The sequence below is a fragment of the Saccoglossus kowalevskii genome, chromosome 4 (genome assembly GCF_978046115.1).
Source record: "Saccoglossus kowalevskii chromosome 4, keSacKowa6.1, whole genome shotgun sequence".
NCBI classification, from domain to species: Eukaryota; Metazoa; Hemichordata; class Enteropneusta; family Harrimaniidae; genus Saccoglossus; species Saccoglossus kowalevskii.
The window spans coordinates 1,841,268-1,865,944 of NC_140644.1; the positions used below are offsets into that span (position 1 = coordinate 1,841,268).

At 36.3% G+C, this 24,677-nt stretch overlaps 1 protein-coding gene across 1 annotated transcript; it reads left to right on the top strand.

Moving 5' to 3' along the window:
* Positions 1–14: 14 nt before the first annotated feature.
* Positions 15–12,347, top strand: LOC144357825 (Fanconi anemia group B protein-like). The gene is made up of 9 exons (XM_078011852.2): positions 15–122; positions 2,187–3,193; positions 3,824–3,967; positions 4,494–4,580; positions 5,117–5,242; positions 6,953–7,143; positions 7,672–8,096; positions 8,752–8,998; positions 11,580–12,347. Exons 2-9 carry the CDS (start codon positions 2,210–2,212, stop codon positions 11,995–11,997), a joined length of 2,622 nt encoding a protein of 873 aa, XP_077867978.2. The 5' UTR covers positions 15–122; positions 2,187–2,209; the 3' UTR covers positions 11,998–12,347.
* The last annotated feature ends 12,330 nt before the right edge of the window (positions 12,348–24,677 follow it).

Below are 24,677 nucleotides of genomic sequence, written 5' to 3' on the forward strand. Positions count from 1 at the left end.
AATCACCTGATTTGAGGTCACGACTTCCAGCATGAGAGTCGCGGGAAATTTCATTGTTTCCAAAGATGATAAGTAATATAAGCCTGGATGAAAATAAGCTAGTCCGATTTTTACATTTTCAGGTAACGTAAAACGGTGATGTTTGATTTCCTTCGTGTTATCATTTTACGTGGTTAGATCGACTTGCTTTCTAATAATGTGACGAGGTCTGTGATCAAAGTATATCCCAGCTTGAAATTCACACAGCTATAAATAGCCTAAAAAATGGTAAGTCTCCAGGTGTAGATTAATGAAATGATAAAGGCAGGCAGACACATACTAATCAGTCCATTACAAAAGCTATTCAATTTAATTCTAACTACTGGCCATTTTCCAGATTGCTGGAATCTAGGTATAATAACACCCATATTTAAAAAAGGAGATAAATGTGACCCCGGAAACTACAGGGGAATAACTTTAATTAATACATTAAGCAAGCTTTTCACTGCAATTTTAAAAAATAGACTAATAAGTCATATGAAAGATAATAACACGTTAGTCAAGGAACAAATTGGTTTTATGCCAAAATTCAGCACTAGAGATCACATATTTGTACTAAAACAATTATTGACAAAATATCTGACGAATGGGAAAAACCTATTTGCATGTTTTATTGATTTCAGGAAAGCCTTCGATTCCATCTGGCATCTTGGCTTACTGTACAAACTCAGAAAACATGACATTTCAGGAAAATTCTATAAAATAATAAAATCCATTTATCTAAACTCAGTGGGTTGTGTTAAATTAAAACATGGAACAACCAAGAAATTCCCTGTAAAAAGAGGTATAAGACAAGGCGACGGACTAAGTCCATTACTATTCAACCTCTACATAAATGACATCAAACATCATATAGACTCATCTGACAATGACCCACCTACCTTACTAAACAATCACCTTTCATGCCTACTCTATGCTGATGATTTATTAATTCTCTCACAGACAAAACAGGGCCTACAGAATGCTTTAAATGCACTATCTACATACTGCCATAAATGGAAATTAGAGATAAATATAACAAAATCAAAAGTAATCATATTCAATAAATCTGGCAAACTATTTAAAAAAATTAAATTTCATGTAAAAAACCAGAAACTAGAAATAGTATCAAATTATGCTTATCTTGGAATTAAACTACATTCAACTGGAAAACTTGACATGGCACAAATAGATTTAAAAAACAGGGCTATGAAATCAAGTTTCAAAATTAAACAATTACTGATTTCTGAAAACAATTTCCCTATAAAAATATATTTGAAAATGTTTGATTCAATCATCAAACCCATTCTTTTGTATTGCAGTGAGATATGGACATCCAACTTCATCAATTCAAAGAAATTTATGTTAGACACCTCTTCTCCAATGGAGAAACTTCATGTGAAGTTTTGTAAATTCCTATTTAAGGTAAACTGCAAAGCAACAAACTTGGCATGCATGCTAGAATTGGGCAGATACCCTCTGATTCTCTCTAGCATAAAGCAAATGCTAAAATATTGGCTTAAAATAAATAAAATGCCCCATAACACACTGGTGGCAGAAGCATTCAGTCATGGAAACCATTTAGATAGTCAGAATACCCAAAATTGGGTCACCGGCGTTAAAAACATTTTCAATCTACTTGATGTAGATGCCAATGATGACAATATCATAAGCACAGTGTCTGACAAATTAAAAGTATGTACACTGAACTTGCTAAAAATGAAATGCATGATGACATACTTGCAAAATTAACTTGGTCCCGAACCCATGACGGTATTAATTTTATTCACTATTCACTAAGCCTGCCACATAATCTCCACACAATCTTCACATAATCTCCTGCTCCAACTTATTTCAATTCATGATCACCATTATTTTCGCAATTACCCCCCCCCCCCCCAATACAAACCATTATCATCCAGGCGTAAACATGTTTACTACTAACATTGTAGGTATCATATTAGAAATTACTACTAGTATATTACTCCCAGAAATTAATACTATATGAAGTAGTTATCCAGGGTGGTTATCACTACGTTGCATCTCCACAAAATACAAGTAGGTAGGATTACCGGAAAATGTATTACATTTAGTGAATTTGACCACAAAATATTAGATATAATTGATAACAATTTTATTGATCCTTTTTTTTTATTTTTTTTTTTCAGTAGGTTATGCTTCTTAGTTTGTTATGGCTTGTGCGGCAATAACAGAAAGACCAAAGTCACAATTTATTTCTCATGATAATAGCGTGATTAAACTTACATCACGTAAGCAAGGTGGATTAGAGGCCGAATTCTATCATTTAGATGAAGGTAGTAGAGCATTCACTGAAAACAGTGACAACAGGATTGTATGGGCACCAAGGAATTTTAAACTACACATGGTAACTGCAAAATGTGTTGCAGAAAGACGAACTGGACTTCATTTACCATGTATACTGGTTAGCCGAGCCAAAAAAAATAAAAACTTCGTAAATTATTTTGTGTTTTTGTCTCATGAAAAAAAGGAATTTTTAGCTGTTGGCAAGTTTAGGACTTCCTATGACCTTGAGATGGTTGATTGTGTGTGTCTTTGTGATGGGCCACTTGCGTGTTGGAGAAAAGGACATGATTGGTATTACACGTCCTTATATGGCATTGATGAATGGATGGATGTGCAGAAAGCGCCATCATTGATTGGTATCCATACTCTCTTGCATTTGAAAATGGTTGAGAACTATGTAGTTGCCATGGGAACAAGGCGGACTATTCAGGATGACGCCGCCAACAGCAAGTTTTGGGATAATGAATGTGTGCTGGTGGCTTTTGACCCAAAGGGTCAGCGAGGTCAAGGAGATTCAGACATGCATCTTGAGAGTGACTTGTTTATTCCTCATGCATATGCAAATATTGTGACTTGCGTTTACGTCAGCGGCCCTATTCGTTTGCCTGTTTCTTCAAAATCTGGTGGCAATCATAAAATGGATGAAAAAGGAAATAATCTGATTTTTGTTGGAACGTCTCAAGGACAGTTACTGGAGTTTAGAGATGGAAAAATTACTAAATGTTGTGGTCTTGGATTTTCTGATCTCGGCAACATTTCGGTTGCCACAGTAACAGGAGGAAATGACGTTATTATTGTCAGGTCTGTCAACAGAGGTCAAGCATGTGCAGTACTCATGGAAAACTTCTTGGTATGTCATATTAGTGAATAATTAAAGATATTATTTATTTATTTATGTGAAAATAATATAAACTAAATGAATTATTTCATGTTTGTCATAAAAATTTCAATAAAATACACAATTATTAATCTTGTTAGACTACAATGTGTATACAAATTCTGGTTTCTATCTCAATTAGTTGTATGCTATATCTGAAATATTGATTGAGATTAGATTCAGATTTCTGAATTAAATTTTAAACAAAGTACAGTAGTTGAAATAAATGTCCACCTAATTAAAAAGTCCCTAAAGAATTGCCTACTAGTACACAGTGTGTATTAAAATCCCTGTGAACTCAACTCAGTTTTTCCAGGGTTTCTTAAAATGTTTCATTTTTATGTTCGTGACATGCAATATGCCAACTTATGAACAGAGCTTGATATTTTTGAGTGTGGACTTCTTTATCCAAATGTGTAAAATTAAAGAATAGATCATGAATTTCAAGGATTATGGTTTGAAAATTCATGAAAAAGTCTTAAATTTCACATGCTGTGACCAGTTGGAACCTAAGGCTTGTTTAGTTTATACAGTTTTTTACTGTAAATTCTGTTGTTGAAATCAGACATCTCTAGCATGGCTGACCTCAGATTTTTCCCACAGATTATGAAATCATGGGAAACAGTGTGTGATGTGTTTGTTGATGATTTCCTCCAGTGTGGCTGTGATCAGATATTACTATTGCATAGAGAAGAATCTCTGATAGGATACACCTTGACTGATCTGCAGACGGATATCTCTGATGACGTAAGTTCTTGAAGTAGATAATATACTTCTATATGGTCCAATTCCTTCAATCCAAATTAAACTGAACATTATGTGCAGAACAGCGGTGCAGAGTTTATATATATCACCAATTTAAATATGACCACGAAAATTGATTTTTGATGAAACGTAACCAAGACCTTTACCTTCATATGCCTTACCATCTCACAACACTAACTCTAATTTCTCTTACAGAGCTTTATAAACCTGGCATATAGTTTGTAATTGTGTCCAACATAATTCAAATTTATGCGTCCTGAGATTACAGCAATGCCATAAACTCTAATGGCTGTTTACTACTGTCTGTGACTTCTGTAAAGCATTTTTTAGTACATCATTGTAAATATATTTTTGTGATTTCATATATGATACATCTATGAAAACGTGTGCTCTTTGATATCGATTTATTAGCAATTTAGTCAACATGAGTTATCAAATTTAAAAGAAAAAAAACAGAAGTTTAATTTTATAAATCTCACAATTGTTTTCACTCGATATCTTATCTCAGGCAAATCTTGGTGATTACGCTACATGCAATGAAGGTGATTCTTCAAGTCTGTCTAAGGCAGTCATAGCTCTAGAATCAAGGTTGCAGGTATATACCATTTTTAACTAATGATAATGATTGTTGACATAATCATTATTCCATTATTCCATATTTATTAAATATGCATGAAATTTGTCACAGTGTACATTGTCACACTATACTAGCGTATACTAGCGTTATACAACATATCAAGTTCTTAGCTCCGCTGACAATGGAGCTTATCATATGAGTGATTGTCTGTCGTCGTCCGTGTCAATGTTTTACTTTTTCGACATTTCTTTTTGAAAACTACAAGCCTGAGTGCTTTGATGTATATGTAGACCTCTCTTAGATTTGTTTATTTCATGGTGATATCTTCAATTCTCTAAGTTTGGTGAATATTTTTGTCATTTTTGGTGAAAAGTGATATTTTTGAATTCTTGTTGAAAACAGCAAGTCCTGTTGCTTTGATACTATACATATTGTTCATTTTCTAATGATATCTTCAGTTCTTAATTGAAATGTGCATGGCTGCTTGTTTAATATCCCTGTCATAGTATTATGTACATAAATTGTAACATTGGAGTTGTGTGTTTATATTCAAGGTAAGCCTTGCTTCACTACGAGATGCAGAGACTCTGTATGACACAAAGTTTGATGTTTTGAGACAAAGTTGCAAATCATTGTATTCTATGGCCTCAGGAAAAGAAGGGAATGGTGTACAGGATAAGGTATGTAGTGTAAACCGTTTTTATTTCATTAGAAATAAACAGGGAATTCTGAACTATTGCAGCAGTGAACAATTTCACTGAGGGTCTTAAAATGAATCACAGTGAATTTATCAAAATTTTGTTAGCGGAAAAAATATATTTGGTTTACAGTTTAATTGTTAAAACGACTCAGAATTATACATTCTTCATACTAAAACATGGAGGTGTGTCCATTGAAAAAATTAACCAGTGTTGTGTGAGCTCATTAGTAGTATTTTGGGAATTTACAAAGAAATAACAGACATCTCAATGTACAATTGCCATATTTAGTGGAGCAAACATTCAAAGATCAATGCTCAATCAAAACACATATGATAATATAGATGACACATGACATACATGTTTGAATACTGTGTTTATCGACACCCGTCCTTGAATTAAATAAGTACCTCAGTGAATTGTACATGAATGAAAACTGGCACCTCAATTGTAAAAATATTTGCACCAAATTGCATGCTCTGGGACAATGCACAGGCCTGATTATTTTGGGGTTGAAGTCCATGCATAATGATTACCTAATTTGCATAATATTTCATAAAATTACTAATCATCACATTTCAATGAAACGTGGTACATAAATGTTATGTGCGATTGTGCAGATTTGTTTAGTTTTATGTTAAAATCTGTACATAATAATATTATCTAATTTGCTTAATAATTAACCATTTTTCAACCTATATCTAAAAATAATCATTGCCTTTCAATAAGACTAGGTATTCGAGTGTCGAGAGACAATGCTACAGACCCGATGAGTTTTGGATTACAATTTTGAGCAAACTATTGCATAATATATATATTCATAACATTTCAATGAAATTCGGTACATAAATGCCATGGTGCATTCTCCACATATGTGATTAGTTTAATGTAGCAAACCATGCATATCTAATTTCTATTAGCCAATTTCTGATATCTCAAAAAATTGGATTTAAAATTTAATTTGTGATAAAGGTACTCTGGTATAAATTAGACTGAAAACCACAGATGTACAATCAAAATTATTTTCTGCAAATATTATAAACTTTAATACTATGAATCACATTGTTTTCATGTTGTGCATCTCAAATTATTAGTCACCAGGCTTCTTGTTTGAAAGGCTAATTTTAAACTTAATTTTGAATTAATTTTAAAAATGCCTTTATGGGGGTTCTTTCTAAGCTTTTTTTTTATATTCTCAGCCTTGTCTTGTTTGTCTTTATATTCACAGCCTTGTCTTGTTTGTCTTTATATTCACAGCCTTGTCTTGTTTGTCTTTATATTCACATCCTTGTCTTGTTTGTCTTTATATTCACAGCCTTGTCTTGTTTGTCTTTATATTCACATCCTTGTCTTGTTTGTCTTTATATTCACATCCTTGTCTTGTTTGTCTTTATATTCACAGCCTTGTCTTGTTTGTCTTTATATTCACAGCCTTGTCTTGTTTGTCTTTATATTCACAGCCTTGTCTTGTTTGTCTTTATATTCACAGCCTTGTCTTGTTTGTCTTTATATTCACAGCCTTGTTTTGTTTGTCTTTATATTCACAGCCTTGTCTTGTTTGTCTTTATATTCACATCCTTGTCTTGTTTGTCTTTATATTCACAGCCTTGTCTTGTTTGTCTTTATATTCACAGCCTTGTCTTGTTTGTCTTTATATTCACAGCCTTGTCTTGTTTGTCTTTATATTCACAGCCTTGTCTTGTTTGTCTTTATGATGGGTGTGAGCAACAAGAAACAGAACCATACCAGTATGCAAAATCAAAGGTCAGATGTCAAATGTCTTATTCTGTGTCACAAGATGAAGTAGAAACGAGCAGGGCATGGCAATACACTGTGAATGGAAAATGGGTTATTGGTGTGAAAGTTGAAAACAAAAAAAATCAGTAAGTCTAGTTTTCAACTTTTTTTCACATCAAATGAGTTAAAGGCAGGGAGATGTGTTACACAACAATAAAATAGGTTATGTTTATTTTTATGCAAATTTTACTCTATTATTTATCCAACAATGTATCGCAAGGAGCCCCTACATGGGGAGAACTCTGACTGATGTGCCAGTTTTATTCAGTGTACCTGTATGTCTTGCATACAGACAACTGATGATGGTTTGCATGACATGGTAGGAAACACTGGCTACTATGTGTATTTTTGGTACAACTATTGTGACCTATTAAAAATTAAAAACATTTTAGGACACTCACAAATACTGACAAAAATGCATCAATTGTATCATTCTAACCTGTTTTGGCACATAACATGGTGTACTGATACATAACATATGGTAGTACATTGGTACATTGCATGCAATATTCAACACCTAACATGGTATTTTAACATATACCATGATATATTAATATTAGTATTTTAGTAATTTTGGCATATAATACTTTGTATGATATTAATTTCTTACACAGGAGTATTTGTAATTTGTGTTTGTCACTGGTTCCTATCACCGGCGTGATGAGCGATAATGTTGTCAGTACGTCAACCTGCAAGTTACCATTGATAACAAAATTTGACCACAACTGTGATTTCTATTCTAAGAGACAGGGTAATCCTCCTCCTAGAAAAAAACATAAAAATGCACCTGACAAGTGTCACAAAGCCACTTTACAACCCGGTAGCCAACTGGATGTGATTGCTGTGACAACACTGCCTCACTTTTCTGACAAAGGGGTTTGCCAATGTTCGTTGGTACTTCAGTGGCGAGAGAAGTCTGGGATGAAAGGTGTAAAGCAATGCGAAAGTAATTTACAGAAAAGTCTCTGTATTGGAATGGCATTGTTAACTGCGGCTGACGTTGCTTTTGGTAAATATGATGTCGTTCAGTTCATTTCAGGTGAGAGTCAAAGTGATAAACAAACATATTGAGTCAGAACTTTAGCGTCAGAGTCATATTCGTAAATCTAGATAGGCCTTTAGCACAATATTCATTGTTTAACACGGCGTAAACAAACAATGCCTTTTACATGTGTGCTGTGTACAACTACTTTGGTCATTTAATAAACAAATACGATGAATACTTCAATATTTTCTATGAACTTTCTAAGCTTTTGCAAATACATTTCTACTGTGAACAGGATTGGCAAAATATTGAGATGTACTAAAACATTAAAATTGAATGTTTTAAAAGACTACAATGGAACAAAGAAGAACAATGCAAATCAAGAAGTAACATTAAGATAGTTTGGTTGCAATTGGTAGAAGGGTGCAACTAATGGAAGAATTACAGTGATTTAACTGTGACTTCATAAATAACTTGGTCCTGCAGTCCAATCTGATTTTAGAAACAAGTGTTTGTATGTTATGCACAACATGCACCCAACATTCATTGCATGAGTGTTCATTAAAACACTGCTATATAGTTTGAGTTGTAGATTTTTTTTAATGTGGATTTACTATTTTGTCTCATTTATTGGTCTCGCATTAAATAACATTGAAAATTTTGGTTGAAATTAACATATTTCATATATATATGTAAATTTGTTTTTTAGACAAAAAAACCCAAAGTTCATTGCACCAATTGTTGGCTATGGGAGCTGCTCACTGCATCACAGATCTGACACTGTCTTCAAAGTATACAAACCTGATGGTTATACCCCATATACTGCAAAGCATTATGGGATTTGACCAACTCCCTGAAGATGATTGGTACATCAGCCGTAATGGGGCTCTGACTGGAGTAATAATAAACCTGGCTGGACTAGAGACTCATGGTATAACTGTGAATGTGGGTACAAGGTAAGAAATTACCGGGGTACATTGTTTTGACATGTTGCTATGTGTAACCAAGCAAAGACTAATAGGTGTGATTCTGATTACTTTGAATACATGGCAAGATGATCATAGAATATTGACTACCAGTCAATAGTCAAATCTATTGACCTCATTATACATTTATAACTTACATAATTATGTCTTGAATTGTTCGTGCCATGTTACTTTGATTCGATTCATGTCAGATTCAATTCAAAATGGCTGACTGGGGACCAGCTCTTCAAAATAGAGCATTTTCGCCATTCCAAAACTGGAAAATTGCTGACTGGTTTCAGTTTTATTGTTGTCTGATACAGGCTGTGTCTTGTAAATTACCTGTTTGTGTACATGTAGTGTTATCCTCTGTGTATGGATTTAGGTACATGGCAATTCAATTTGACTGCTAGTATTTGAGTGTTATCCTCTGTGTATGGATTTAGGTACATGGCAATTCAATTTGACTGCTAGTATTTGAGTGTTATCCTCTGTGTATGGATTTAGGTACATGGCAATTCAATTTGACTGCTAGTATTTGAGTGTTATCCTCTGTGTATGGATTTAGGTACATGGCAATTCAATTTGACTGCTAGTATTTGAGTGTTATCCTCTGTGTATGGATTTAGGTACATGGCAATTCAATTTGACTGCTAGTATTTGAGTGTTATCCTCTGTGTATGGATTTAGGTACATGACAATTCAATTTGACTGCTAGTATTTGAGTGTTATCCTCTGTGTATGGATTTAGGTACATGGCAATTCAATTTGACTGCTAGTATTTGAGTGTTATCCTCTGTGTATGGATTTAGGTACATGGCAATTCAATTTGACTGCTAGTATTTGAGTGTTATCCTCTGTGTATGGATTTAGGTACATGGCAATTCAATTTGACTGCTAGTATTTGAGTGTTATCCTCTGTGTATGGATTTAGGTACATGACAATTCAATTTGACTGCTAGTATTTGAGTGTTATCCTCTGTGTATGGATTTAGGTACATGACAATTCAATTTGACTGCTAGTATTTGAGTGTTATCCTCTGTGTATGGATTTAGGTACATGGCAATTCAATTTGACTGCTAGTATTTGAGTGTTATCCTCTGTGTATGGATTTAGGTACATGGCAATTCAATTTGACTGCTAGTATTTGAGTGTTATCCTCTGTGTATGGATTTAGGTACATGACAATTCAATTTGACTGCTAGTATTTGAGTGTTATCCTCTGTGTATGGATTTAGGTACATGGCAATTCAATTTGACTGCTAGTATTTGAGTGTTATCCTCTGTGTATGGATTTAGGTACATGACAATTCAATTTGACTGCTAGTATTTGAGTGTTATCCTCTGTGTATGGATTTAGGTACATGACAATTCAATTTTACTGCTAGTATTTGAGTGTTATCCTCTGTGTATGGATTTAGGTACATGGCAATTCAATTTGACTGCTAGTATTTGAGTGTTATCCTCTGTGTATGGATTTAGGTACATGGCAATTCAATTTGACTGCTAGTATTTGAGTGTTATCCTCTGTGTATGGATTTAGGTACATGGCAATTCAATTTGACTGCTAGTATTTGAGTGTTATCCTCTGTGTATGGATTTAGGTACATGGCAATTCAATTTGACTGCTAGTATTTGAGTGTTATCCTCTGTGTATGGATTTAGGTACATGGCAATTCAATTTGACTGCTAGTATTTGAGTGTTATCCTCTGTGTATGGATTTAGGTACATGACAATTCAATTTGACTGCTAGTATTTGAGTGTTATCCTCTGTGTATGGATTTAGGTACATGGCAATTCAATTTGACTGCTAGTATTTGAGTATTATCCTCTGTGTATGGATTTAGGTACATGGCAATTCAATTTGACTGCTAGTATTTGAGTGTTATCCTCTGTGTATGGATTTAGGTACATGGCAATTCAATTTGACTGCTAGTATTTGAGTGTTATCCTCTGTGTATGGATTTAGGTACATGACAATTCAATTTGACTGCTAGTATTTGAGTGTTATCCTCTGTGTATGGATTTAGGTACATGACAATTCAATTTGACTGCTAGTATTTGAGTGTTATCCTCTGTGTATGGATTTAGGTACATGGCAATTCAATTTGACTGCTAGTATTTGAGTGTTATCCTCTGTGTATGGATTTAGGTACATGGCAATTCAATTTGACTGCTAGTATTTGAGTGTTATCCTCTGTGTATGGATTTAGGTACATGGCAATTCAATTTGACTGCTAGTATTTGAGTGTTATCCTCTGTGTATGGATTTAGGTACATGACAATTCAATTTGACTGCTAGTATTTGAGTGTTATCCTCTGTGTATGGATTTAGGTACATGGCAATTCAATTTGACTGCTAGTATTTGAGTATTATCCTCTGTGTATGGATTTAGGTACATGGCAATTCAATTTGACTGCTAGTATTTGAGTGTTATCCTCTGTGTATGGATTTAGGTACATGGCAATTCAATTTGACTGCTAGTATTTATCCATATTTAGATATAACCATAACCAATATGTTGGTTAAATACTTTTGATGCTGACTTTTTTTCTAATTTTGTTCATAGTGATGTTAAGCAGTTGCTTATGTTAATACATGTACTTTATGAAAAGTTACCCCAAGATGTCAGAATTGACAAGACGCCAAATGAAATGAACAAGACCATCAAGATGGTTCTTGAAAGTATTGGTAATGAACTTCACAAAACATCAAACATATATCAAACTGTGTTGAAGAAAACTCAAACCATGGTGGAAAGTAGCATTGCGGGAAAGAGCAATTGGGACAGGAATATGGTGGAGGAGGTTGCTAGGAAACCGCTGGAAATAGAAAATGAGAGAATGGCATTTGAATTTGAGAAGGATATTTACAAGATGGCACCTGAGAAAATGGTTGATAGAGAAGAGATTAAAGGAGTGATTGATGAGTTTGTTGATTTGATGTTAAATACAGACAAAGATGTGATTAATTTGGCTTTATTATAAATCACAATATTGTAATCCAATGCTGATTATGTTTTACAAAACAAAATGAATATTGTCTGATGTTTACTCTATAAATCTTAATACAGTATTATTAGCATTACCGTACCAATTGCATATAAAAACATAAATACAATAAAATAATAGGAATAATAATACAAACTTTATGATTGTTAACTTTTCAAATACTAGTAAACTTTCCTGAAGTTGGTTATGTGGGTAAACTTCATATTAAGTCTATGAAGCTCAGCGTATACATGAATAGTCACGAATGTGAGTTATCAATTCTACAATACACCAGTGTAAATTGCACAAAAATCACACTCAAGAATAAACATTGATGTACATACAAATGCTAATAGGTATATCATACTAGAATAATAAGCAAACACAAAAAAAAAACGTGTGTATTATATTAAACTACAGAATACAGAGACTGATAAATGAGGTATTATGTTTCAAAGGACTTCACTGAACATAAACCTTTTCACCCGGGGTGGGGGTACTCGCATTGAAGTGCTTTATGTATATGTGCAGCCAAAAGGGGTCCTAGTTCACCACGTCTGTCTGAAAAAGGATACGTTATTTTACCCTGTCTGTCTGAAAAAGGGTATCCTTTTTTTCCTAATTTCTGTCTGAAAAGGGGTCCATATTTTCCAAAGACTGTCTCTAGAGCTTGAGTGATCCAACAATCAGGAGAATGAAGCTGATTTTTTCTTTCTGTAACTTCATTTCAATCGTCAAAGTCCATCCCCGGGAGTCCACTTGTTTTACTCTTGGTACCATTTATGCTTACTGTCTGGAAAGGGGTGTCAAATATTCACAGTTTGTCTGGAAAGGGGTGTCAAATATCCACAGTTTGTCTGAAAAGGGGTGTCAAATATCCACAGTTTGTCTGAAAAGGGGTGTCAAATATCCACAGTTTGTCTGAAAAGGAGTGTCAAATATTCAGTTTGTCTGAAAAGGGGTGTCAAATATTCACAGTTTGTCTGAAAAGGGGTGTCAAATATCCACAGTTTGTCTGAAAAGGGGTGTCAAATATCCACAGTTTGTCTGAAAAGGGGTGTCAAATATCCACAGTTTGTCTGAAAAGGGGTGTCAAATATCCACAGTTTGTCTGAAAAGGGGTGTCAAATATCCAGTTTGTCTGAAAAGGGGTGTCAAATATCCACAGTTTGTCTGAAAAGGGGTGTCAAATATCCACAGTTTGTCTGAAAAGGGGTGTCAAATATCCACAGTTTGTCTGAAAAGGGGTGTCAAATATCCACAGTTTGTCTGAAAAGGGGTGTCAAATATCCACAGTTTGTCTGGAAAGGGGTGTCAAATATTCACAGTTTGTCTGGAAAGGGGTGTCAAATATCCACAGTTTGTCTGGAAAGGGGTGTCAAATATCCACAGTTTGTCTGAAAAGGGGTGTCAAATATCCACAGTTTGTCTGAAAAGGGGTGTCAAATATCCACAGTTTGTCTGAAAAGGGGTGTCAAATATCCACAGTTTGTCTGAAAAGGGGTGTCAAATATCCACAGTTTGTCTGAAAAGGGGTGTCAAATATCCACAGTTTGTCTGAAAAGGGGTGTCAAATATCCACAGTTTGTCTGAAAAGGGGTGTCAAATATCCACAGTTTGTCTGAAAAGGGGTGTCAAATATCCACAGTTTGTCTGAAAAGGGGTGTCAAATATCCACAGTTTGTCTGAAAAGGGGTGTCAAATATCCACAGTTTGTCTGGAAAGGGGTGTCAAATATTCACAGTTTGTCTGGAAAGGGGTGTCAAATATCCACAGTTTGTCTGGAAAGGGGTGTCAAATATCCACAGTTTGTCTGAAAAGGGGTGTCAAATATTCACAGTTTGTCTGAAAAGGGGTGTCAAATATCCACAGTTTGTCTGAAAAGGGGTGTCAAATATCCACAGTTTGTCTGAAAAGGGGTGTCAAATATCCACAGTTTGTCTGAAAAGGGGTGTCAAATATCCACAGTTTGTCTGAAAAGGGGTGTCAAATATTCACAGTTAGTCTGAAAAGGGGTGTCAAATATCCACAGTTTGTCTGAAAAGGGGTGTCAAATATCCACAGTTTGTCTGAAAAGGGGTGTCAAATATCCACAGTTTGTCTGAAAAGGGGTGTCAAATATCCACAGTTTGTCTGAAAAGGGGTGTCAAATATCCACAGTTTGTCTGAAAAGGGGTGTCAAATATCCACAGTTTGTCTGAAAAGGGGTGTCAAATATCCACAGTTTGTCTGAAAAGGGGTGTCAAATATCCACAGTTTGTCTGAAAAGGGGTGTCAAATATCCACAGTTTGTCTGAAAAGGGGTGTCAAATATCCACAGTTTGTCTGAAAAGGGGTGTCAAATATCCACAGTTTGTCTGAAAAGGGGTGTCAAATATCCACAGTTTGTCTGAAAAGGGGTGTCAAATATCCACAGTTTGTCTGAAAAGGGGTGTCAAATATCCACAGTTTGTCTGAAAAGGGGTGTCAAATATCCACAGTTTGTCTGAAAAGGGGTGTCAAATATCCACAGTTTGTCTGGAAAGGGGTGTCAAATATCCACAGTTTGTCTGGAAAGGGGTGTCAAATATCCACAGTTTGTCTGGAAAGGGGTGTCAAATATCCACAGTTTGTCTGGAAAGGGGTGTCAAATATCCACAGTTTGTCTGGAAAGGGGTGTCAAATATCCACAGTTTGTCTGGAAAGGGGTGTCAAATATCCAGTTTGTCTGGAAAGGGGTGTCAAATATCCACAGTTTGTCTGGAAAGGGGTGTCAAATATCCACAGTTTGTCTGAAAAGGGGTGTCAAATATCCACAGTTTGTCTGAAAAGGGGTGTCAAATATCCACAGTTTGTCTGAAAAGGGGTGTCAAATATCCACAGTTTGTCTGAAAAGGGGTGTCAAATATCCACAGTTTGTCTGAAAAGGGGTGTCAAATATCCACAGTTTGTCTGAAAAGGGGTGTCAAATATCCACAGTTTGTCTGAAAAGGGGTGTCAAATATCCACAGTTTGTCTGAAAAGGGGTGTCAAATATCCACAGTTTGTCTGAAAAGGGGTGTCAAATATCCACAGTTTGTCTGAAAAGGGGTGTCAAATATCCACAGTTTGTCTGAAAAGGGGTGTCAAATATCCACAGTTTGTCTGAAAAGGGGTGTCAAATATCCACAGTTTGTCTGAAAAGGGGTGTCAAATATCCACAGTTTGTCTGAAAAGGGGTGTCAAATATCCACAGTTTGTCTGAAAAGGGGTGTCAAATATCCACAGTTTGTCTGAAAAGGGGTGTCAAATATCCACAGTTTGTCTGAAAAGGGGTGTCAAATATCCACAGTTTGTCTGAAAAGGGGTGTCAAATATCCACAGTTTGTCTGAAAAGGGGTGTCAAATATCCACAGTTTGTCTGAAAAGGGGTGTCAAATATCCACAGTTTGTCTGAAAAGGGGTGTCAAATATCCACAGTTTGTCTGAAAAGGGGTGTCAAATATCCACAGTTTGTCTGAAAAGGGGTGTCAAATATCCACAGTTTGTCTGAAAAGGGGTGTCAAATATCCACAGTTTGTCTGAAAAGGGGTGTCAAATATCCACAGTTTGTCTGAAAAGGGGTGTCAAATATCCACAGTTTGTCTGGAAAGGGGTGTCAAATATCCACAGTTTGTCTGGAAAGGGGTGTCAAATATCCACAGTTTGTCTGGAAAGGGGTGTCAAATATCCACAGTTTGTCTGGAAAGGGGTGTCAAATATCCACAGTTTGTCTGGAAAGGGGTGTCAAATATCCACAGTTTGTCTGGAAAGGGGTGTCAAATATCCACAGTTTGTCTGGAAAGGGGTGTCAAATATCCACAGTTTGTCTGGAAAGGGGTGTCAAATATCCACAGTTTGTCTGGAAAGGGGTGTCAAATATCCACAGTTTGTCTGGAAAGGGGTGTCAAATATCCACAGTTTGTCTGGAAAGGGGTGTCAAATATCCACAGTTTGTCTGAAAAGGGGTGTCAAATATCCACAGTTTGTCTGAAAAGGGGTGTCAAATATCCACAGTTTGTCTGAAAAGGGGTGTCAAATATCCACAGTTTGTCTGAAAAGGGGTGTCAAATATCCACAGTTTGTCTGAAAAGGGGTAAGCAATTTGAGTTTGTTTCCTTCTGATAAGAGTTAGGGGTTTCAAACAACGAGCTACACACCCCTGTCAGTATTTTTCACAAGTACCCCCCCTTTTCACCACTATACTTTCTTGCCCAAATTTTTATGCACCCTTTTCTAATATTCTTAAATATTTCGGCAGACATATTTATAATTGTCACTTTTATATTGAAATAATTTTTCAAGGGCTTCTGACAGCTGGGGATAAAAACAATTTTTCGTCCGAGCATGTTTCCTCGTGTGCTGTACCACGTTCTATGATGACTCGTAATCATAACTCTATTCAAATATGCGAAAAACATATTCTAATTAACTTCTTATTTAGTGTCGTATCAATTGGGAGATATTTTCTACAACACAAATGTCGCACATGCGCGGCGCGATGACCACTTGGTTTACAAAAACACCTTACAAGATTTTTTTGATATTCCTGTCCAATTTTCAAATAATTTTCGACTTTTTACTCATCTTTGCTGATATGAGACCCATATTTCGCACATGCGTGGCGCAACGACCACCGCGCTTTAAAGATTGAATTTAGGGTGTGTAAAATTCTGTCTTTATATTCTATAAAAATACATACAATTTTGATCAAAACTCAACAGAATTGCCTGTTCAGTTGAAGCTGTAAGCTGGTTATTCGAAAGGTTTGAGTAGAAAGTCAACAAAGTTTTCAAAAAGTTCCACAAGTTAGAAGAAAAAATGAGTGGAAAGTCGGAAAATTGGGCACAAACAGCCATTGAGTGACCACATTCAACCAGCTATATGGTACAACTTTTTTAAGAACACGTTAAATGGCGGTAGTCGTTGTGTCACGTCACGCCACGCACGCACGAGATATATTGGTCTCATATAAACAAAGATGGCGACTTCCACTGTTGCGAAGATCAACGAATACAAACTGAGACGATTCCAAGCTTTAGTTTAGATCATTTTCATGTGATTGGAAGGTATCGAAGGAGTCACCTGCGGTAATCAGTGCGTCGCGTCCAGGTCAAAATTCGTACTCGTGATATCCATTTGAAGAGCACACTGGATTGTAGAAAAATCATTGTTTATCAACGACGACCACCGTGCTTTAAATAATGAAAACACCTCAACAGAAAAAGGCTTGAATAATTATGTTAAAACTTAAAAAAGTCAGAGCAATGAAATCTTAAATGGAGCTATCGCACTTTAAAAAGGAAATATCAAAAAATCATCTGGTGAAGGTAAACTTTGATTAACTCAAAAAGCGTTACATTTTTTTTTTTACAGATTTTTGATATTATAAATATCATCCTGACTCGTTGGAGAATAAGTTGAATGATTCCAATTCTTGAATCTGGTTCAAAATCAAACCCATCCAACTACAGGGATATTGACATCTTAAACTGCCTGGGAAATCTATTCAATAGAATTTCAATAGTCTGGTAACGTATATTGAAAATAAAAAAATGTCGAAAACAAATAATAAAATGTTCAACATAATTGAGAACATGTATAGAAATATCAAATATAAAGGTAATTTAATTATTATTCCTGAGTAGTCCCAAGAACGAAGGAGATAATATTATCCCTGAGTAGTCCCAAGAACGAAGGAGATATTATTATCCCTGAATGGTCTCAAGAAAAGAAGAAACAATATTATCCAGAGTGGTCCCAACAACAAGGGAGATAATATTATTCCTTAGTGGTCCTAAAATCAAGAAGAATAATATTATCCAATTTGCCCAAAGAACGAAGAAGATAATAATATCCCTGAGTGGTCCCAGTAACAGAGATAGTACGGTAATACGAGTTATGTAGTGATTTTTAAAATGTTGGTATTTTTGGTCAAATTGTGCTGTTTTGATTATTATTGCATTTTCTGCTGGTGAAATGGTCATGATCATAATAATTTCATACTGTTTAAAACTAACACAAGATTAAACAATTGATATTTTATTAACAACCGGTGTCAAACAAGTTTGGAATTTAAGTTTAAATCTATGCAATTTATTCATATAAACAACATGTCTCATAGTGTTTATGTTGACACTTATAATTCAATAATTCAAGTATGCCAATTTAAATATCTCTGCCTAAATCAAAAAATCGAGGAAGGGTTAAAATCACTGAAGAAAAAGGCCTAATGCAATTGGCTGAAATAAAAAAAATCATTTTTTTATTATGACTATTCATCGACAATTGTCACTTTTTGACAAACTCATTCAACCAACCATTGTCTACGGATGTGACGTATGAGTAACAAAGTTCATTGCCCAAAACACAGTATACCCTCTAGCCACTTAATGGGGGGATACGTGTTTTACAGCGGTGAGTGTAAATCATTCAGATCATTATCAACAAAAATAATTAGGGTTAACCCATTTGAAATAGGGGGCTGAACGATTTTAGAATCAAAACTTTACGTACATGTAGGCTGAAATCATGAACAACCAAAAATTAATAGTAGGAAAGGAAATGCTCTCAACAAAAGTCCAAAAATGCAGTATACAGTTTGCAATTGACCAATTCCCTCTAGCCATATCCCTGATTCCAAATGGCTCACCACCAAACGAAGGGGACAGTAGAACAATTCTCGTCCTCGCAATAGATTTGTATTTCAACTATCAGGAGCATGTCTTGTGGTAAATATAATGTGCCCGCTATGTTGGGCAATGTCTATTATAGAGCGTGCTTACATCGCGCGTTAAAATTTGCATATAACATTAGCGCGTAACAAAGTTGTGATAAAGGAAAGAGTGGTATAAACAAGAATCAGTGATTACTAGTACTTGAAATCGATACCAGGAAGGGGGGAAAGAAAAGTTATATAACAATTTATTATTTAATAATTTATTAAAATACATAAGTTTATCCAACTCCCTGTGGTAAAACTAAAAATTGCGAAGTTGACAGTTTTTATTCCGCTATGAAAACAGGAACAGGAAACAGAAAAGAGTCAATTTTCGCTACAAGGAAACAAAACTGCCTATTAAAAGTAAACAATGATCTGTCATTATAACAAGTGGATTTTTCATCATATTTAGAACCGATATAGCATAGTGTACCTGTTATACACTGACAATGAAATGTGAATATTGGCACAGCATAACTTATCAAACATATTAAAAAGCGCAAAAAGGTAACAACTAAAACTGTTTCAGATGTATAAATCTATTAAGTATATGCATTAATAGGTTCTTTATCTTTACAACCCACGTTGCACCTCATAATATTATAGTAGTATATAGTCTATAGTAATCTGAGTTTACACACAGGAAGTTAGATTTTATTTTGTCACTGTAGAAGTTGCATGTTCCTGGTTTTTAAGGTCTATGATAAATATTGATTTCACCCACAATCCAATGCGCACACATTTTGACCCGGGCGTAGCGTGCACTAATTAACGTTGTTGACTGCTTCGATGCCTTGGTCTGCACATACGCCCATGATCTGCACAACAGTCAAAATCGCCATCTTTGTTCATAGGAAACCCATATCTCGTGCATGCGTGGCGCAACGACCACCGCTCTTTAAGCTGGGCTGATCGCGACCGAGTGCATTCGTCCTAAACATGATAATATCATGAATTTTTGTTTTTAGTTCCATTTTTGAATGTTTAATATGAGATACAAATTGTCTTTGGTTCTTTGGTACAAAGTCAGTTAATGACTTTATGAGCATCACAGTCCCTCTATCATATAGATAGATATATGACAGAGGGACTGTGTGAGCATGTTGGGGGTGTACACTGACAGAAGGTTCAGCATTGAATGACTTGTTTGTTTGTTCATGGTATTATAATGCTGGACGTTGCCTTTAAACCAAAGAAGGAATCGCCCGTGAGGGCGCCCTTCTTTCAACGGAGTACCGATTACGTCGTGTTGGGAGTAAAATCCGGTCCACAGCTAGTGCATTGTTTGAACACGCACATCTGTCCCACTTCCTGTATGCACAGCGTTACTGGCGTTTTTCTCGATTTAAAGCCTGATTTAAACCACGGTTACTAAAAAAAGACCGTGTTTAAACTGAGAGCGTAGTTGTATTTCCCATCTCAAAGCGCACGCCAAATATGGTTGTAGACTCGATTTAGCTTCTCGATTGCCCGTCCATTCATTTCCAAAAAAACACCGGTGAAGGCCTCGATCATTACTAAAAGCTACCCAGAATTCTAACTTATTCTCTATACTAGTACAGTCTATTTTCAGTATGACCAGGGTCAGTAGCAATCAACGTGTACAGAGGTCAACCAGTGATTTTGAACAATACACAGTCGCCCATTGTCATCTTTATGATCATATACGATTCTGACAAATATGCATATGTGGCGTATCCAAAATACTTTGGATAAGCATATCTAGTTTCAACATGGACAGCCTATGATTTGACTTGACCCCCTGCCCTTCTAAAAAAGAGCAAAGAGTGTCCCCCCCGTAATTGTTGTGATTAGTGCACACACCCACGTTGCTGCATGTTTATCTCAGAGAGACCTTGTGGATGTCGATATCGGCATGTATGCATCGATGTATTTTCTGCTATATGACCCTATACTTATTTTTTCACAAAGTCAGGGTCCTGTACAGTTGATATCGATAATCCAGTGTTACTGTAGCGATAGATTTCCTGGAGCCGGTTAGGTCGTCTGTTTTTAACATATATTTATTAACACATACTCACTCCCTGATGAGAGAGTGGCAATGGTTACAGATAACAGAGTGGCAATGGTTACAGATAACAGAGTGGCAATTGTTACAGATAACAGAGTGGCAATGGTTACAGATAATAGTAAAAGACTGTTGTTAAGTTTACAATGAGGCTATTTTTATGGAAAGTACCATTAGCAGCACCGGATAGCCGGTCGTGTCTAACGACACTCCATAATTCCTGTCCAGGCGTTCGCAATTTATTCACGCCTATTACGTTTATACACACTATTTATTAATAATAACAGACTAATGTTAGGTACGACCGACTGTCGACAGTCTACTTATCGGCTTACACCAAGTACATGTTTATGCCACAGTCCCTCTATAGAGGGACTGTGTTTATGCTAATCCACGAAAGTACATCATAATGACGGCCAAGCGAACAGCGTATATACAGTATCCAGAGGAGGCGGCACGAAATTTTGCATGGGAGAGGGTGAGATCTGCTCACCACCCATCGCACATTTTTTTAGCCCCCCCCCCTTTTTTTGTTTAGCTCCGTTGTCGACTTTGTTCAGCGGAGCTTATATTATCATATGAGTGATTGTCCGTCGTCCATGTCAACTTTTTACTTTTGACTTCTTCTTGAAAACTACATGCTTTGATATTTGGTGTATCTTGTTCCTAAGGTAGACCTCCCTTAGATTTGTTCATTTCGTGACGATTTCTGTAATTCTCTAGTTTTGATGAATATTTTTTTGTCATTTTTGATAAAAAGTGATATTTTCGATTGCATTGATGATGTACATTCCTCAGTGAAATGGCGGAGCATATGTATCGTCAGTGTCTCACCATCTATATGTTGACTCGTTTGCGATCTTGTCTTTCTATCATTATTGTTACACTCAGTTCCCACAATTTAAAAAAAAATCCAAATACCGAACACTCAATTCCTGCCTGAATTCATTCAGGAATTCGTTCAGTCTGTGACTTTGGGTAGAGGGGTTGATACAAGCGTGGTGATACAGTGAGGAGCTATGGCATACTGTACAAACTGATTAGACTTGTTCCTGAAGCACAAACTGTGGATTCACGGTAATAAGTTCTCTGACATCATGCCAGCGAGTTGGAATATCTATTTGATAAAGAAATTACAACTATACATACTAGTACATTTGTTAAATTCTTTCATTTCACTTACTACTATATCACGTTACGGGATCTCGGCACGTGCCGAAATTTTTAATCAGTTGTGTTTGCAGAGGGATTACAGCAGTTGTGTTCACGTTATTCAGGACCCATTTAGGACCGACTGGGCTCGTGCCGAAATCACGCTCTCATTCGTCGATCTGTTGGCCCAAACGATACGCATATGATGATAATAATAATTGTTATAGTGAAATTATATCCATTTGTTGCAATGGTGTTTATTACGAGCCATCGTGCACATGAACGGCAAAGAAGATTCGAAACACAATTATTTTTTTCACATCAATGTAAAATGTGCAAGAAAAATAGAGGTTGTAGCAGCACATTATGATAAATATGCGTCGCTGATGACGGTTTGCATTCATTACTACAGCATCCGACCATCTACTAGTATATCCGAATTTCCTGTCATCGTCATTTCATGCTAGTATCAATCAACTTATGTTTTTCTTAAATTTACCAACGAGGGCGTGATTTCGGATCGTGCCGAGCGTTCAGGCAGCAAATCTCGACACGTGCCGAGTTTCGGTCCCAAGCATCCATCGCATCGGGACCGAGATCGAGTTCTTTTCGGCACGTGCCGACCGTTCACACACAATTTTCGGCACGTGCCGACTCGGTCCCGAGTCTCAGCACGTGCCGAGATCTCTAACGTGAACGCCACTACTGTTCATTAATAGTTGATGTGAAGTTTATCTTATCGGATTATGCAAATTGTAATTATTGATTACGTACTGTGGATGACCTATGTAGACAAACACAATTATTTTGAGTCGGGATTTGTAAATATGTAAGGTAAACATTGAGTGAACTGTTGATAAAGAGATTTGGTTACGTAAGAGTGATAAGAGGAGGGTGAAAAGATAAATGTCTTCATCATTGGGGCTCGAGCCAGCACAAATGATCATGTATACGCGTTCGGCTCGAGCCATGGAGGTATGTAAGGGTGCATAAATACGTCAGTTGCGAGTGGTGAGTTGCGAGTCGCAAGTAGCAAAATGTGTCAGTTGCGAGCGCTCGAAAGTGGCAGTTGCTAGCGCTCGAAAATGGCAGTTGCTAGCGCTAAAAATAGCAGTTGCTAGTGGCGATTTGTATGTAGTTGCGAGTGCTAGCTACATCGGCATTGTGTGAAATAAAATTAAGTCCGATGTCCTAGCCACTTGTTTTCAAGTTACATGTACATGTGTTGAAATGAATTTCTGCATGTCTACGATGCTATTTGTGCGTGTGTGGTACGTACACTAAACTACCGTCCCTCCTGTGTTGAGGGACGGTGACTAAACGTAGCAGTTGCGAGCGAGTCGGGCCGCTAGAACTGTGTGAATAATAAAAATAAGTCCTCGCCTCCGATGTCTTAGCGGCATATTTTCTTGTTGCGAGGATTTAAAGCGGACTTGTACTCTCGTTCCCGTAATCGCCGTTTTTTAACCGAGAAAAATACAAAATCACTGTAAACAGCGTCATGTCGTCGGTTCATTCGAAATATCAAATTGACCTTTGAGTTTTATGTACAGCGGACGGTACAATGCTCTGATTTTAGGTAACAGTGATATTTGTTAATAGTACATCCATGTTCTCACTAAGTCTTATTTTGCGTTAAAGTGACTGTTATTGAATGTCATTTTTATGTCAGAAACGAATCATTGGAATGCAATTTTAGGGCGGCCCTGTTACACATTCAGAACGTACAGGTAGGTGTCATGTTCGGGAAAATATAACGGATAAAACTGATCCCATGTGAGTCCCTTGGTGTGGTATTAATCGCATTGTGGTCTGAGGTCGCGAAACGACGAGACCGTCGGCATTTTATCTTGGACCAGCATGCACATTATTGATGAAGCCGCTACGACTATGAGTCTTTATTGTTTGTCAACAGTTGACGCCTTCACAAAAGGTTAAAGTGGCAATCGGTTAAATCACAGTCCCTCTATAGATAGAGGGACTGTGGTTAAATGCTGAAAAAAGCTAATTCTAAACAGCACAACAACAAACGCGATGTGCTGTCAATCTCCGCCCGCGCTTCGCCTGCAAAATGTTGCATGAAGTTACTGACGACTCATCAAACTTTAGGAATAAACATTAAACTCCAATTGTTGCAGTAAAAATAACGCGAGATGTTTTTGAATACAATTTATATACATGCATATTTATCACACATAATTTTGCTGTTGGGAGTGACCCTACCACAACGGGAAACAATCGTTCCACATTGCGTTTTTTTATGTATGCCCTTTTTGTAATGAAATGCCTTGTTTTGCCAGAGCCCGATTAGTACACAAAGAATATTATTTTGACACACTTGAAGTAAAACGTCAAAAAGCGACATACTCTAAACAACGGGTGGGTGACTTGCGTTCAATATATATTTTTCGCCGGTCATTGTATTCAATCATGGTCCTACATATTTTTGTGACAACATTATTGTATCCAGTCGATAATTATTCTCTTTCAACAACTGAAGCCGCCCACGCCCCATTGTATTTATTCGACAAGTGATTTCTGTCAACAAGTGTGTATTCTCACACACTTATTAAATGCTTTAAAGTTTCCATTAAACCACGGAAAAAAACACGCATTATTTCATTGATATTACTGTCATCCTACCGACGACCCACTTGGACTTGGCAACATCGACGCAAATCGCAAGGACTAAACGCATTTATTTATTATTCATTGTCTGTTTCTGTCCTATAGACACTGGCGCCACGACTTGGCGATCAGGTCTTGGGACTGCTATCT

Excerpts from the sequence above, each read along its gene's own strand:
- LOC144357825 (XM_078011852.2), top strand. The coding sequence starts at position 2,210 with ATGGCTTGTGCGGCAATAACAGAAAGACCAAAGTCACAATTTATTTCT. Across the intron at positions 5,243-6,952 it reads GGAATGGTGTACAGGATAAG|CCTTGTCTTGTTTGTCTTTA; the intron begins GTATGTAGTGTA and ends TTATATTCACAG. Across the intron at positions 8,097-8,751 it reads TGTCGTTCAGTTCATTTCAG|ACAAAAAAACCCAAAGTTCA; the intron begins GTGAGAGTCAAA and ends TTTGTTTTTTAG.